At 45.4% G+C, this 12,876-nt stretch overlaps 1 protein-coding gene across 2 annotated transcripts in view; it reads right to left on the reverse strand.

Annotated features, from left to right (window-relative positions):
- Positions 1-12,876, reverse strand: part of LOC119973540 (G patch domain-containing protein 2-like) — a 321,685-nt gene that overhangs the window by 89,835 nt on the left and 218,974 nt on the right. For both annotated transcript variants that reach the window (XM_038811829.1, XM_038811837.1), the window contains exon 6: positions 6,685-6,752. In XM_038811829.1, coding sequence (XP_038667757.1) covers positions 6,685-6,752 — 68 coding nt within the window. The remainder of the gene's footprint in view (positions 1-6,684; positions 6,753-12,876) is intronic.

Below are 12,876 nucleotides of genomic sequence, written 5' to 3' on the forward strand. Positions count from 1 at the left end.
TGTATCAGAAAAGAACCCCCCCATTTCAACAATGTTTATAAACATCTAGCTACAATTGATAGCTCATGACCATATCAAAAGTAATAAAGTGCTTTGCGCTGAGAAAAAGAAGTAAAAGTACTTAACTTTTAGAGGTTTATAAACAGTGTGCTTTATTTCACAACAGGCTACTTCAGATCCATTCAAGCGTGAATGGAAATGAAAATAATCAATTCAGGTATCTGGTTGTCTGGAAGTTGTCAAAACAGGCTCTTAAACATATTTCTCTTTGAAGTTAATAGAAGCCTTGCAGATCAAAGGTCTAAGGGGATTTAAAGCCTTGTGACATGGTTTTGGTTTTCTGTCAACTTACAGCTGCTGCTTTCTAGTAATTTGTCTGAGGCAGCAGGTGTAAGGCACAGGTTAATGAAAAAGCAGTGGTGTTTTCATGTTTTCTGCCTGGACAGCTTTTTAGCTTCCAGGCAGAGGTGATGGAAGGGGAGGGGGTGGGGGTTGGTCTCGGCTGTGGGGGGTGTTTTTCTGCTATGGGGAGGGTTTCTTGTTGTGGATGGATTCTCTGATATGGGGTGGGGGTTCCTATTATGGGAGGTCTCTAGTGGGGGGGGGATCTGTTGGGGGTCTCTGGTGGGGGGGTTTCTGGTGGGGTGGGTTGGCAGCATTTGCATTGTGGGGTGGAGGGGGGAGAAGAGGGCCCTCCAATGAACCTAGGGGGCACCTACCTTAAATACATACCCCATGGCCCACAGGTATGGGGGTGAGATCCAGTGGAGAGTGTGGGCAGGACGGGAGATGGGGCACTCCGCTAGACTTTGGGGCACCTAACAAATACATTCCCCCTTGGCCCAAGGCATCAGGGCCACGCTGGCAAATACTTGCACCAATCCGCATCCGTGTGAATCCCAGCCCAAAGGGCTGAAGAATCACGGAGGCATGGAGAATTTGGCGCATAATAGGATGCAAATGTGTAATTTTGACCTATATGCATCCTCCCTCTGGTGCGGGATGCAAACCTCGTTGCCGCCACGAGTGGGGTACTGGAGCATCCGAAACGGATCGGCGCCTCAACGCTGAATTCTCTGCTGCATCGGGCACTCTGCCAAGGGTGGCGGAGAATCCAGCCCCTTATGTCGGCAAATGTTGCAGGGGTTCTTTGATATTTAAGTGACTTTCCTGCTGACTTTAGTACTTGAGATTGGAAAATTCGTGTGGAAGCTCTACCCTGTACAATCTTGCAGGCTAGAAAAAGGCTGTGTTGACCCATTGCGCATACTCGCTGACATCGCTCTTCACTTAATCCTATTCTCCCTCTGCTCTTTCCTTACCCACAATTTCTTTTTCAAATATTGATCTACTTCTGTTTTAAAAACTATTATGGAATTCATTCCCACCACAGTTTCTGCCAAGATATCCGGTTAAAAAGAAAACTTGGAACTTTACTTTCCCTTCCACAAAACAATTTAAGAAGGAATTAAAACACAAAACACAGATCAATTAATAAATATAATAATTCCAATTTTATAACATTTAAAATTTTATTTTGAACACATAGGGTGGACTTTTCTGGTTTTTCATGCTGACGGGGTCCCACTGACGGCGCATCCCGCTGTGGGTTTGCCAGTGGCGAAGGGTGTGTTCAACATGAAACCCTGTTGACAATAGCAGGACCAAAAGGTCCGTTGTCAGCCACTGGCGAGCTGCCCTCCGCTGCTGAACAAGCCGCCGAGGGGGAGGAAAGTCCCGCTGTTAGGGTGCAGTTCTCCCAGGCAAGGCACAGTGCACTTGGATGGCAGAGGGAAGTCAAATGCCCTAAAAGTAATGTCGGGTCAGGATCCTGACATTGTCCTGCATGACTGCAGGTGGGATACAAGACAGGCAAGCATAGGCTTGCTTGTAGCTGTTCAATATTCAAATAGGTTATTGAGTACTCTTTTAATCCTCAATTCTGGATTTAGCAGCAAGACACCAGTTTCCTGACCTGTCAGCAACTTGTCAGGATGACTGAGGTGAGTGCGCAGGGAGAAGAGCTTCTTCAGTGAAACTGACTAATAATAATGATAATAATCTTTATTAGTGTCAAAAGTAGGCTTACATTTACACTGCAATGAAGTTACTGTGAAAATCCCTGAGTCGCCACACTCCAGCGCCTGTTCGGGTACACAGAGGGAGAATTCAGAATGCCCAATTCACCTAACAAGTTCAGCTTTCTGGACTTGTCGGAGGAAATCGGAGCACCCGGAGGAAACTCACGCAGCCACGGGGAGAACGTGCAGACTCTGCACAGAGTCACCCAAGCCGGGAATGAAACCCGGGTCCCTGGCGCTGTGAAGCAACAGTGCTAACCACTGAGGTACCATGCTGCCATAGCTTGGTAGCAAGCTAGAAAAGCTTTGATCAGTGAAACTGAGGAGCTCCAGCCATGGACAGGTGAGAGGCTGCTGTACTTAGCACATCTCCTCTGGAGCATGCTATCATTGTTTGACAGGTGCTTGGCAACCTCCTGGAAGTCATTTCACCTGCAGCTGGACTTTCTTGCTGCATGCCTTTTCTACAGCATGCGAACAGCTTACCTTGCACTTCTGTCGAAGAAGAAGTGGTAAAGCAACATTCCTACCAACAGCAGTAGCAGTACCAGCAGTAGCACCAGCTGTCTTCTCAACTGCATGCCCCTCCACAAAGCAGAGGGGATAGATACATAGTTCCAGCTGCACATAGAGGAGATCCCCGTCATCGGGTCTGCAAGCAGGGAATCAGCTATCTCAACGTGCCTGAGCACTAGTGCCTCAGACGTTCAGTCTTTCACAGCAAGTTGCTGCAGATATCTGCAGCTTCCTCCAACAAGATATCCTTCCCAGTGGAGCAGGTAAGCACACATTCCAGTGGCCAATAAAGTATCACTGGAAGCCACTGACCACACCTCCGTCCCATCTACCTCACCCAGTTGTCATGTGCTCCCTTCTGGAGGGAGAAAAAGCAGAAATGTATGAGTGGTAATAGTTTTTCAGGTTAGAATGGAAGGATAACATTTGTGGAGGGTGAATATGGGAAACGGATGCAAGAAGGCAACAAGCTGAGGTTGAAAGTGACTGCCGACTGCACAGATGCGATGGGATGGGCATGCAGAAAGTGGAATGAGTGCAATTGTAAGTTGTGTTATCCTGGGGAACGTTGTGCAGGAAAATGCTGGGTAAGTCAAAGTGTGGGACTTGGCACCTGAAACTGTTATGCTACTCGCCTGTCATGTCCTCCTGAGGTTATGGATCCTCTTGATCCACTGTCTACATCTTGGAGGGACCACACAGTGCTGCTGACTTCCTTGGCCACTTACATCCACTCCTATTCGTTTAGGGTGGTTGTCCATTTCCTCCTGTAACCCCGCACATCTGCAGTGGGACCTCCAGGTTAGGAGTTAGAGACCCAGTCTTCCTGGTCACTTCTTCATTCATGTGGTTGCTTCAATCTCAAAGATCCATGTTCTTCTGCTGAACCAATGTTGCGATCCCTTTCATTATTAATCCTTTGAAAGATCCAACATGTTACCCTCACTATCCTTCCTTGACTGGCAGTGAACCAGACGGTGGGATACTGATGCCATGGGTCAGTTAAACAATCTCAGTATAGAATGCAGCTATAAACAGATTCCTGACCTGGAAAGGGTCTCGCCATTAGGCAAATGACTAATTTGGAAAAACCCATGGAAATAAATTTCAAAATGCATTTTGAATGATTCCAGTAGTTCATGAACAATTTAAGAAAAATTTACATTTTGGGATAAGGTTTTACCATAATAACGTTATATTAGCAGTTTCAATGTTAAATGTAGGCACATACAGTGTGAACTACAGTCATAACACAGAAGTAAGCATGGTGGTGGATAGAAAGTGCCTCCTATACGCAAGATTTCTAATGACACATACACTCATTCACTTAGAACATAGAACAGTACAGCACAGAACAGGCCCTTCGGCCCTCAATGTTGTGCCGAGCCATGATCACCCTACTCAAACCCACGTATCCACCCTATACCCGTAACCCAACAACCCCCCCCTTAACCTTACTTTTATTAGGACACTATGGGCAATTTAGCATGGCCAATCCACCTAGCCCGCACATCTTTTGGACTGTGGGAGGAAACCGGAGCACCCGGAGGAAACCCACGCACACAGGGGGAGGACGTGCAGACTCCACACAGACAGTGACCCAGCCGGGAATCGAACCTGGGACCCTGGAGCTGTGAAGCATTTATGCTAACCACCATGCTACCCTGCTGCCCCTTGTTACTCACTCACTTGTTACAAAGTTAAATACATTGATTACGTTTAAAAAATTGATTCATTCATGTTTTTAGTCACAGGCACAAATAGACTATGATTTTTAAGAGATGAACCAACGTTTTTGATTTTCTCTCCAGGGCTCAGCTTAGTTGTGGAATGGGAGTTTAATCATATTTATTGGGGTCACTGTCAATTGCAGACAATTGTTGTTTAGGATTCAGGGGGCGGGAGTGGTATATGGGTAGATGCTCCAGTAGCATTCTAAGAAGAGAACTCAAATTACTTGCCATTTGTCCAGTTACAAGTGGAGGCCAAATATATGGAATGTGTCTATAATGTGCTTCAACCTCCTAAGAAGGAACGGCAAAAGTTAGGGAGAAAGAACCTCAACACCATAAAATGTCTGGGGGTGGGGTTGCAACACTTCTTGTATACAGTACCACACATGCGCACCTAATGTAACGCCATAATAGTTTCCTTCCATAATAAACAACGCTGGGAGAGACAAACAGCAGGCTTCCACATTTATTATCATCATGTCCAATTTGTTTAGATCCATCTCGTTCAATGGGATATTGGATTAGCTAACAGTTACCTGCCTAACTTTCAAACCCATTCCTATTGCAATATTTTTGCTTGTTATTTTTAAATCAGTTAAACCAAGTTGGCTGCGTGTTTCACATATGCAAGGCGTAATACTTAACAAGGTTACATATCTGGAATTTGCATTAAAAGGGAACAATGAAGCATTTCTATTGGAATGAGTTAAGCTCTAAAATTGATAAAGTGCTTATTATCTGATGTGGAAGAAGAAAATAGTGCAAACAATCTGAATGTAAAGAGCAGCCAGGATCCTGTGGCCTATTCTTGCAGCATCTATACGTAACCAGCATGCAGGCTGTACTTCACTGTTAGTGTGTCTTACTTTTAAATCACCAAAATGTTGAAACCGAGGTGGTATCAGAATTGAACAGGATAGGAGCGGAGTCAAGCCAAAAACAGGAGTCACGGTGAAGAAAATTACATGTTACAAAGAAGAAAGTGTTGACAACCAAATCCTAATAACTGAATAACTGTTTCTACCATTAAATCTGGTTCAAGCAAAATCTTTATATTCTAGTATGATTGAATATGAAAAGTACATGGAAATATTCTGTTGCAACTGGAAAAGAAAGTATGTGGAGCCTGTGTACAATGATGCTCATCATCAAGGGACCCCACGCACCCCGGACATACGCTCTTCTACCTTCTTCCGTCAGGAAAAAGATACCAAAGTTTGAGGTCACGTACCAACCGACTCACAACAGCTTCTTCCATACTGCCATCAGACTTTTGAACCTTGTTTTAAATTGATCTTTTCTCTACATCTTGCTATAACTGTAACATTATATTCTGCAGTCTCTCCTTCCTTCCCTATATACGGTATGCATTGTTTGTACAGTGTGTAAGAAACAATACTTTTCACTGTATACCAATACATGTGACAATAATAAATCAAATCATGGATTGACTTTGACTTGTTATGCATACATATGATGGCATTAGTTTCATTTATTTCGGCAACTGAAACAGTTAATGTAACTTAATGTTTGCAGATTTTGCACTAGGTTTAGCTTTACTTCTCGATTACACAGGTCCACCTATGCTCAGTTGTCATGTCACGCTCCTATTCCATTAACGTGACAGCTCAATAATGATAATCATGGCACAATAGTTATGCAGAGCCAGATTAAGAATTCTTGAGGGTCCTCTGCAAACCCTGCACAACATTAAAACATAAATGTGAAATACAGTTCATGAAGAAACAGGTCAGTAGAACGTCTACACATTGCATTAATAATAAAGTACGTTGCATCACAATATGCAATATTTAAAATAACAGTGGTGTATACTCAGTTGCCCCATGTTAAGATGGGTTTTACATCCCTTAATCTGCTCCTGATTCAATGAAAACTACAGGATATAATTATCAATCCCCTGATCCCAATGTGGATTTGTGCCTGGCGAGAGGGCTGTATATCTGTGTCTCCAACATGTATTCCCTTTGAGCATGGTTCTCCATTGGGACCATGGGATTAGTGAATTTAGCCAGCGAATTTAATGTTTCAGAGAGCTTGCGGTAACGGATTATATGAATATGATTACATATTTTTGTCAGGAAAGTTGCTTTCTTTGTTGATTAATTCAGCATTTACTTATTCAATAAACCAATTAGTTCACAATTTGAAATCAAACAGCCACAGATACATAACTAGGCAGGTGTTTGCCTTTCAGAAAGGTATTATTTGACTTAAAATAAAAACAGTCAGACTTTTGCATGTTTCTCTGGGATATTGGTCTGAAAGCAGGAAGGATAACAAATAAGTCTGAGCATTGGTAATGATGAGGAATTATTAATGTAAATGATACTCACTCTTGGTTCTGGGGGTCCTGGGAAAAGTGGACAAGTCTGTCATTACTGCCAGGCCCAGGAGTGTTAATCTGGAAAAGGAGAACAAATTACTTAGAAGAGTCCATGATGAATGTTGAGCTGTCAAAGCCATAGATACAGTGATCTTCAGTAGAGAGTCTATATCCCACCTATGGAGGTGAATATTTATCCTAGTAACGAAAAGGGCAGCAGTCAACCAAGATATAATATGCTTGTAGAGCCAAAGGATTTGACTACAGTGAACCTGTAATTTTTTTTTACTGCTACCTCATTTGCTTTATGTTACAAACAATTCTTAATTCCTTATTTTGCATGTTTGGAAGAAATATACAAAATCTCAATGTAACAAATTTATTTCAAAAGAAACCAGCTAGCAAGACAAAAATTCCAACTGCCTGGGAGCTATTGTCTATCAGGTTTTATATATTTCAACAGAATCAGCTCAATCGGATTATCTTGTTTTGACTGGCATCAGAAAAATCTGAAATTTCTGTTGCCGCAAAAATATACGGACTGAGCCCCAATGTAAAGAACAACAGAATTATAGGGCGGGATTTTCTGGCCCATCCCGCTGGCTGGATCTTGCTGTCCTGCTGAAGGCGGCCCCCATGCGGGATGGACTAAAAATGGCGAAGGCACTGGCGGGGCCGGAAGATTCCTCCAGCGGGCAATGGTGAGCTGCCTCCGCCGCTGGAAAAATGCTTCAGGGGCGGGAAAATCCCACCCATACGTCTAGACAATACCTATTCAAGGCATTGGAACATTTGAAGTTAATTTTCCAAACCTACAACTTTGAAAAACCCAACTGAATTTAATTAAAACTAATTGAGTTAATGAAACAAATTCTAGCTGATCTCAAAATAATGCTTAGTTCAGATCTGACCCTTTCCTGTCACAAAATAGTGGTGAGGAAAGAAAACTATATGCAACTACATATCTTCTTAGTTTTTAATGTAATTTAGCGTAACAGGTGGTGGAGCTAACATTGCTTGGTGGGAGATGCGTAGAGGTCAGGAAAAATACTGATAAATTAATGACCGCGATGGAAACATTTCTCGGTGTGATTTTGGGCGTATTTGGCAGGGTGTTTCTCAACAGCCACGTTGGCAAGCTCGTGGCCTATATTTAACGACACGTAGTGCCGAAAATAAGTCCCCATGAGAGTTTCACTGGCTGTCTTGCCGCCTGATTCGCTAGACTCGTGCCTCAGCGTCTCGCCGATAATAAGGGGGGAGCTGCTTTTAAACGCTCCCTCACCACTCACTCCTAATCAACACACAAGCATGGCAGCGCGCAGACCTGCTCCTCGCTTTGGCAATTCGACTTGGCCAGGCTTCTTGACGCTGGGGAAGCGGGAAGAGACATCCTGTTCCCCCAAGGGGGTCGGAGGACAATAGCAGGGTCACCAATACCGTCTGGAAGGAAGAGGCAGCAGCTGTAAGTGCGGGCAGCATGACCAGGAAGACGAGCGTCCAATGTCGGAAGAAGACCAACGATCTCCAGCGAGCTGCAAGGTAAGTTACCACCTCTCTCCTGCCATCTATTCCGCTTACCACCCCTCAAATTCCCAACCCCATCCGCAAATCACTGGCTGACATCTCTCACCCACCCTGCAGCCAATTTCTTTGCTCGTTCTTCTGCACCCCTTGGCATCCGCCAGCACAACCCTTTCCAGCTGTGGTGCCCACTCATGCCACCTGTTGTAGACCCCTCAGATCCATCAAGCATGCAGTTCTCTGCAGGAGAACATAACCCATATTAAGTGGAAAAGGGCCAAGACGGGGGTGGAGTACCAGAGATCTGAGACCTCATCCACTATGAGAAACTGGCCCCTGGTTAACCGAGAAGAGAGCTGTCACTGACAGCGAGGTTGCCCTGCGCTGCAGAGGTGAGAAACCACTGCCCCTTAACCCAGATGACCTGTCTCAAGTGAGCTGTTCATGTCAGACAAATGATCCTTCCCTCTCACGGACCACATGTCCATTCTATCGCATAATCTCCATCCGATGGGACCAGGCCATCCAAAGTCGTCCCCTCACCCTCCTGCCACCCAAGAGACCATCTCGGAGGAGAGCTCCGAGGAGACCACCATTTAGGCGTCACAGCTATCACCCCCACCTTCCACCAGTGCAGAGACACGTACCTCACTGGGCGACACTAGTGGACAGGTTTCTGAGGCACAATCTGCTGAGGACCACACAGTTGCTGATGCACATCAGGTAGAGGCAGGAACATCCAAGAGCTGAGGTCTGCCTAAACCCAGGACTCTGCTTAGTCCCAGTCAGATGGCGAGGGCAAGGTTATCCCAGAGCTGATACAGATGCGAGATCATAGCAGTGAGATTTGGGAGGGGATGTCAGCAACATTCTAGTGCATAGCCGATTGGAGGAGTCCCAAAGATTACGGACGCAGGAGATGATGCTGACAATGTGTTGCACCGTTTATTTATTTATTGTTTCTCTTTTGTATATTGGGGGGGGGGGGGGGGGTTGTTCTTTTTGTTCTTAGTATTTCCTGTTACTGTTTTCTTTTTTGTGAAAATGTGAAAATTTGAATAAAAATTATTTTTAAAAAGACAATGCGTCGCACCGAGGCTAACACTGCTAGGGTGGCGACTGCAGAGGACAGCCTGCAGCATCCTGAGTGATGATGCCCAAGGTATGGCTCAGTCAATGACAACTATGGCCGAGGGTCTCAACATCATGTCCCAGTCGCTGAGAGACATGCCCCATACCCAGGTGGACATTGCCGAGGCGCTGCAGAGCATGCCCCAGTCATTGAGGGACGTGTCCCAAATGCAGGTAGACATTGTCAGGGTAGTGCATGGCCCAGTCACTGAGGAGCATCGCCGAGAGTGTCGGCAACATGGTGCAGAGAAAAGGGAGGTGCCAGAATTGGCAGAGCCAGATGATGCAGTAGCCTCTGGAGCTCACTCCAGCTGCCCCTCTGAACCTTGGAGACCCCCAGGGCCCTACAGGCACCATCAGGGAGGAGGAAGCGCTGGAGGCTAACCTGGGGAATGCCACCAAGGAGCCAACAATGGTCTCCAGTTCTTTCAAATCCCCCCCTCCCCCACCACCAGCGCATCTCAAGGGCAGCGGGCAGAACAGGATGCCACAGCGACGCAGGTGACACTGGTAATTCGGCCAGGGCTCTTGGCTCCAGGCCCTCGAGAGGATGCCCGCTAAGGGCATCAAAGGTCACAGGGCATGGAAAGCAGCAGGCTGCCTTCACCTCTACTGTGCATCCTGGGGACACACCAAGACTTAGCAGCAGATCACTAAAGATCAAGAAGAGAGAGGATCACTGAGTGGACACTGGAGAGTAGGGGGGGAATGGGTGTAAGCGTGCTGTCAGCAGAAAGTCAGGAGTCAGGCTTTGTTATAAACTAAGGAGCACCACTAAAGATCAAAAAGAGAGAGGATCACAGCATGGATGGGAACATGGGCCTCATTATATCGGGTCTCTGCCTCGGTCTCCAACCTCCGCACTGGCGACATCAGCCAGGACCTCAACTGAAACCAAACACATGGCATCACCCCTCGCAAAGTTCGCAACAGAAACGGAGGGTAAGCCTGAGAATGTTTCATGAGGTCAAGAACTTTGTCACACAAATAATCAGTTCAGTGTTATTTGATGGTTGTCACATGCATCAGCGTCATTCTCTGTCCATGAGCCATTGTGCAGACCCTCCCACATGGCCCAATCTCATTGGAATCAAATCCTTTTTTAAATTAATTTACGGAATGTGGATGTCACTGGTTAGGCCAGGATTTATTGCCCATCCCTAGTTGCCCTTCAGAAGGTGGTGGTGAGTTGCCTTCTTGAACCGTTGCAGACCTTCAGGCGTAGGTACACCCACTGTGCTGTTAGGGAAGGAGTTCCAGGATTTTGCCCCAGCGACAGTGAAGGAACGGCGATATATTTCCACGTCAGGGTGGTGAGCGACTTGGTGGTGGGGTTCCCAGGTATCAGAAGTTTGCCCTTCTAGATGGTAGTGGTCGTAAGTTTGGAAGGTGCTGTCTAAGAAACCTTGGCGAGTTACTGCAGAGCATCTTGTAGATGGTACACATGGCTGCCAATGATCGTTGGAGGTAGAGGATTTGAATGTTCATGGTAGGAGGAGCAATCAAGCGGGCTGCTTTCTTCTTGAGTTTTGTTGGAGCTGCACTCATCTAGGCAAGTGGACAGTATTCCATTACACTCCTGACTTGTGCCTTGTAGATGGTGGACAGGCTTGCGGGGGGGAGGGAGGAAGTGTTTGGTAGGACAGACAGGCAACAGCTGTAGTTGCCCCGCCCTGCCGAAAGCCCTGCCCTCCCACCCGTCCCAGGGAGGACTCTCAACCTGGAACGCTTCAGCGCCCCCACGACCAAGCCCAACCCTAAGGGGGTGCCGCACCCCGAGCACTAGGCAACAGCTCCAGTGGCCTTGAGCTGCATTCTGGAAAATGGAAATAGCTACTCACATCCTCAGTTCCCCATAACAGCCATTGCGCCAGCTTCACGTTTTTAAAAAGAAGCACAAAACAACGCCCGCGTGATTTCTAACTGGGGAGCTGGTTAATTCCTGGGAGGCCGTTACGTTTGACTTCAATCTCGCTCGTGGGATGGAAATTAATGAAAATTTGGGTTAATGACATGCTTGCCATATTTGGGTGAGATCCAGAACTCACCATCGGGAGCGGGCCAGTTAGATAGCAAACTGCTTCACGCCAGGTGAGAATCTTGATTTTGGCCTTTCGCGCTATTTAACCGGCGTGCCTGAATCCTCACTGGACATAACGCGGTAGTTAAATCAGTGTCTCATGTTCATAATAAATAGCCCAAGACACCTGCAAGCTGAGTTATACTTTGGATGCAAACAATATTTTTTAGCTAAGCAAATAAACAAACTCATGACCCAGGTTCAGAATTTCTCATGAGAAAGAAATCTGCAGAAAATCGTTCCGTATCACTGACTAGTTTTGCTGGAACATAGTAATCCACTTTTTACACCATGGTGGCAAGACGAGCAGTCTATGCGTGTTTCATGCCGAGTTAAGGGTTCATGATCACATTATCTCATGGCGGGCAGAATGTTTTTATTCAGCTGCATATTATGAACCATTGGAAGAAGAGTGCTTCCCTCCCACACGCCACTGACTGGCTTTTCACATTATTTACTAATATGCCATCATTAAAATGATACAAATTCAAAAAAGAATTCCTTATACGGCAAGCCTGTGATTTCTTACCGTAAATGAGATTTTAAAAACTAATGCTAGTTCAAGAAGTACAATGAATCTTACTTTACTATACATGAGGTACAATTAAACAATTTAAAGTGAATGTCACTTTTACAGTTTGAGAGAAATCTGTCCTATATCCCTTTTAGTGATAATTTTACCTTAACTTTTGCTTTTACCTTTTAAAAGATATATTTCATTTGATTTCTTGACAATATGCCAAAGTTAACCATTGATTTACAGATAACAAATTACAACTGTTGCAACCTATTGATTAATTGTTCATGATTATTTTCAACATTATCTCTGATCATAGAATATACAGTGCAGTAGGCGGCCATTCGGCCCGTCGGGTCTGCACCAGGCCTTGGACAGAGCACCCTACTTCAGCCCAAGCCTCCACTTTATCCTGCAACCCAGTAACCCCACCTAACCTTTTGGACACTAACGGGCAATTTATCATTGCCAAGACACCTAATCTGCACATCTGTGGACTGTGGGAGGAAACCGGTGCGCCCGGAGGAAACCCACGCAGACACGGGGAGAACGTGCAAACTCCACATAGTCACCCAAGGCTGGAATTGAACCTGGGACCCTGGAGCTGTGAGGCTGCAGTGCTAATCAATGTGCCACCCTGCCTCCTTGATAACTTGTGAACTTTGCGCACTCTTTTAGAATCTATGTATAATACAGGTATAACTGTACTTTCTATTTTGTTTGGTACTCCTGAGGTAAATTTTACAGTAAGAATTTAACTGCAGTACTGCTTCATCAAATCGGGACTTGCCGAAGTACAGTGAGCAGAAACTTTAACATTTGTTTATTTTATTCCACAATTATTTTGGAATTCCAGCATCAGAACTCTACAATTAAACCAAGTGGAAGATTCCAATCGGAAAATCAAGACAACTAGACATGAAATCACTACTTCCCTCATCATCAACCTG

Source organism: Scyliorhinus canicula, chromosome 1 (assembly GCF_902713615.1).
Source record: "Scyliorhinus canicula chromosome 1, sScyCan1.1, whole genome shotgun sequence".
Taxonomy (NCBI): Eukaryota; Metazoa; Chordata; class Chondrichthyes; order Carcharhiniformes; family Scyliorhinidae; genus Scyliorhinus; species Scyliorhinus canicula.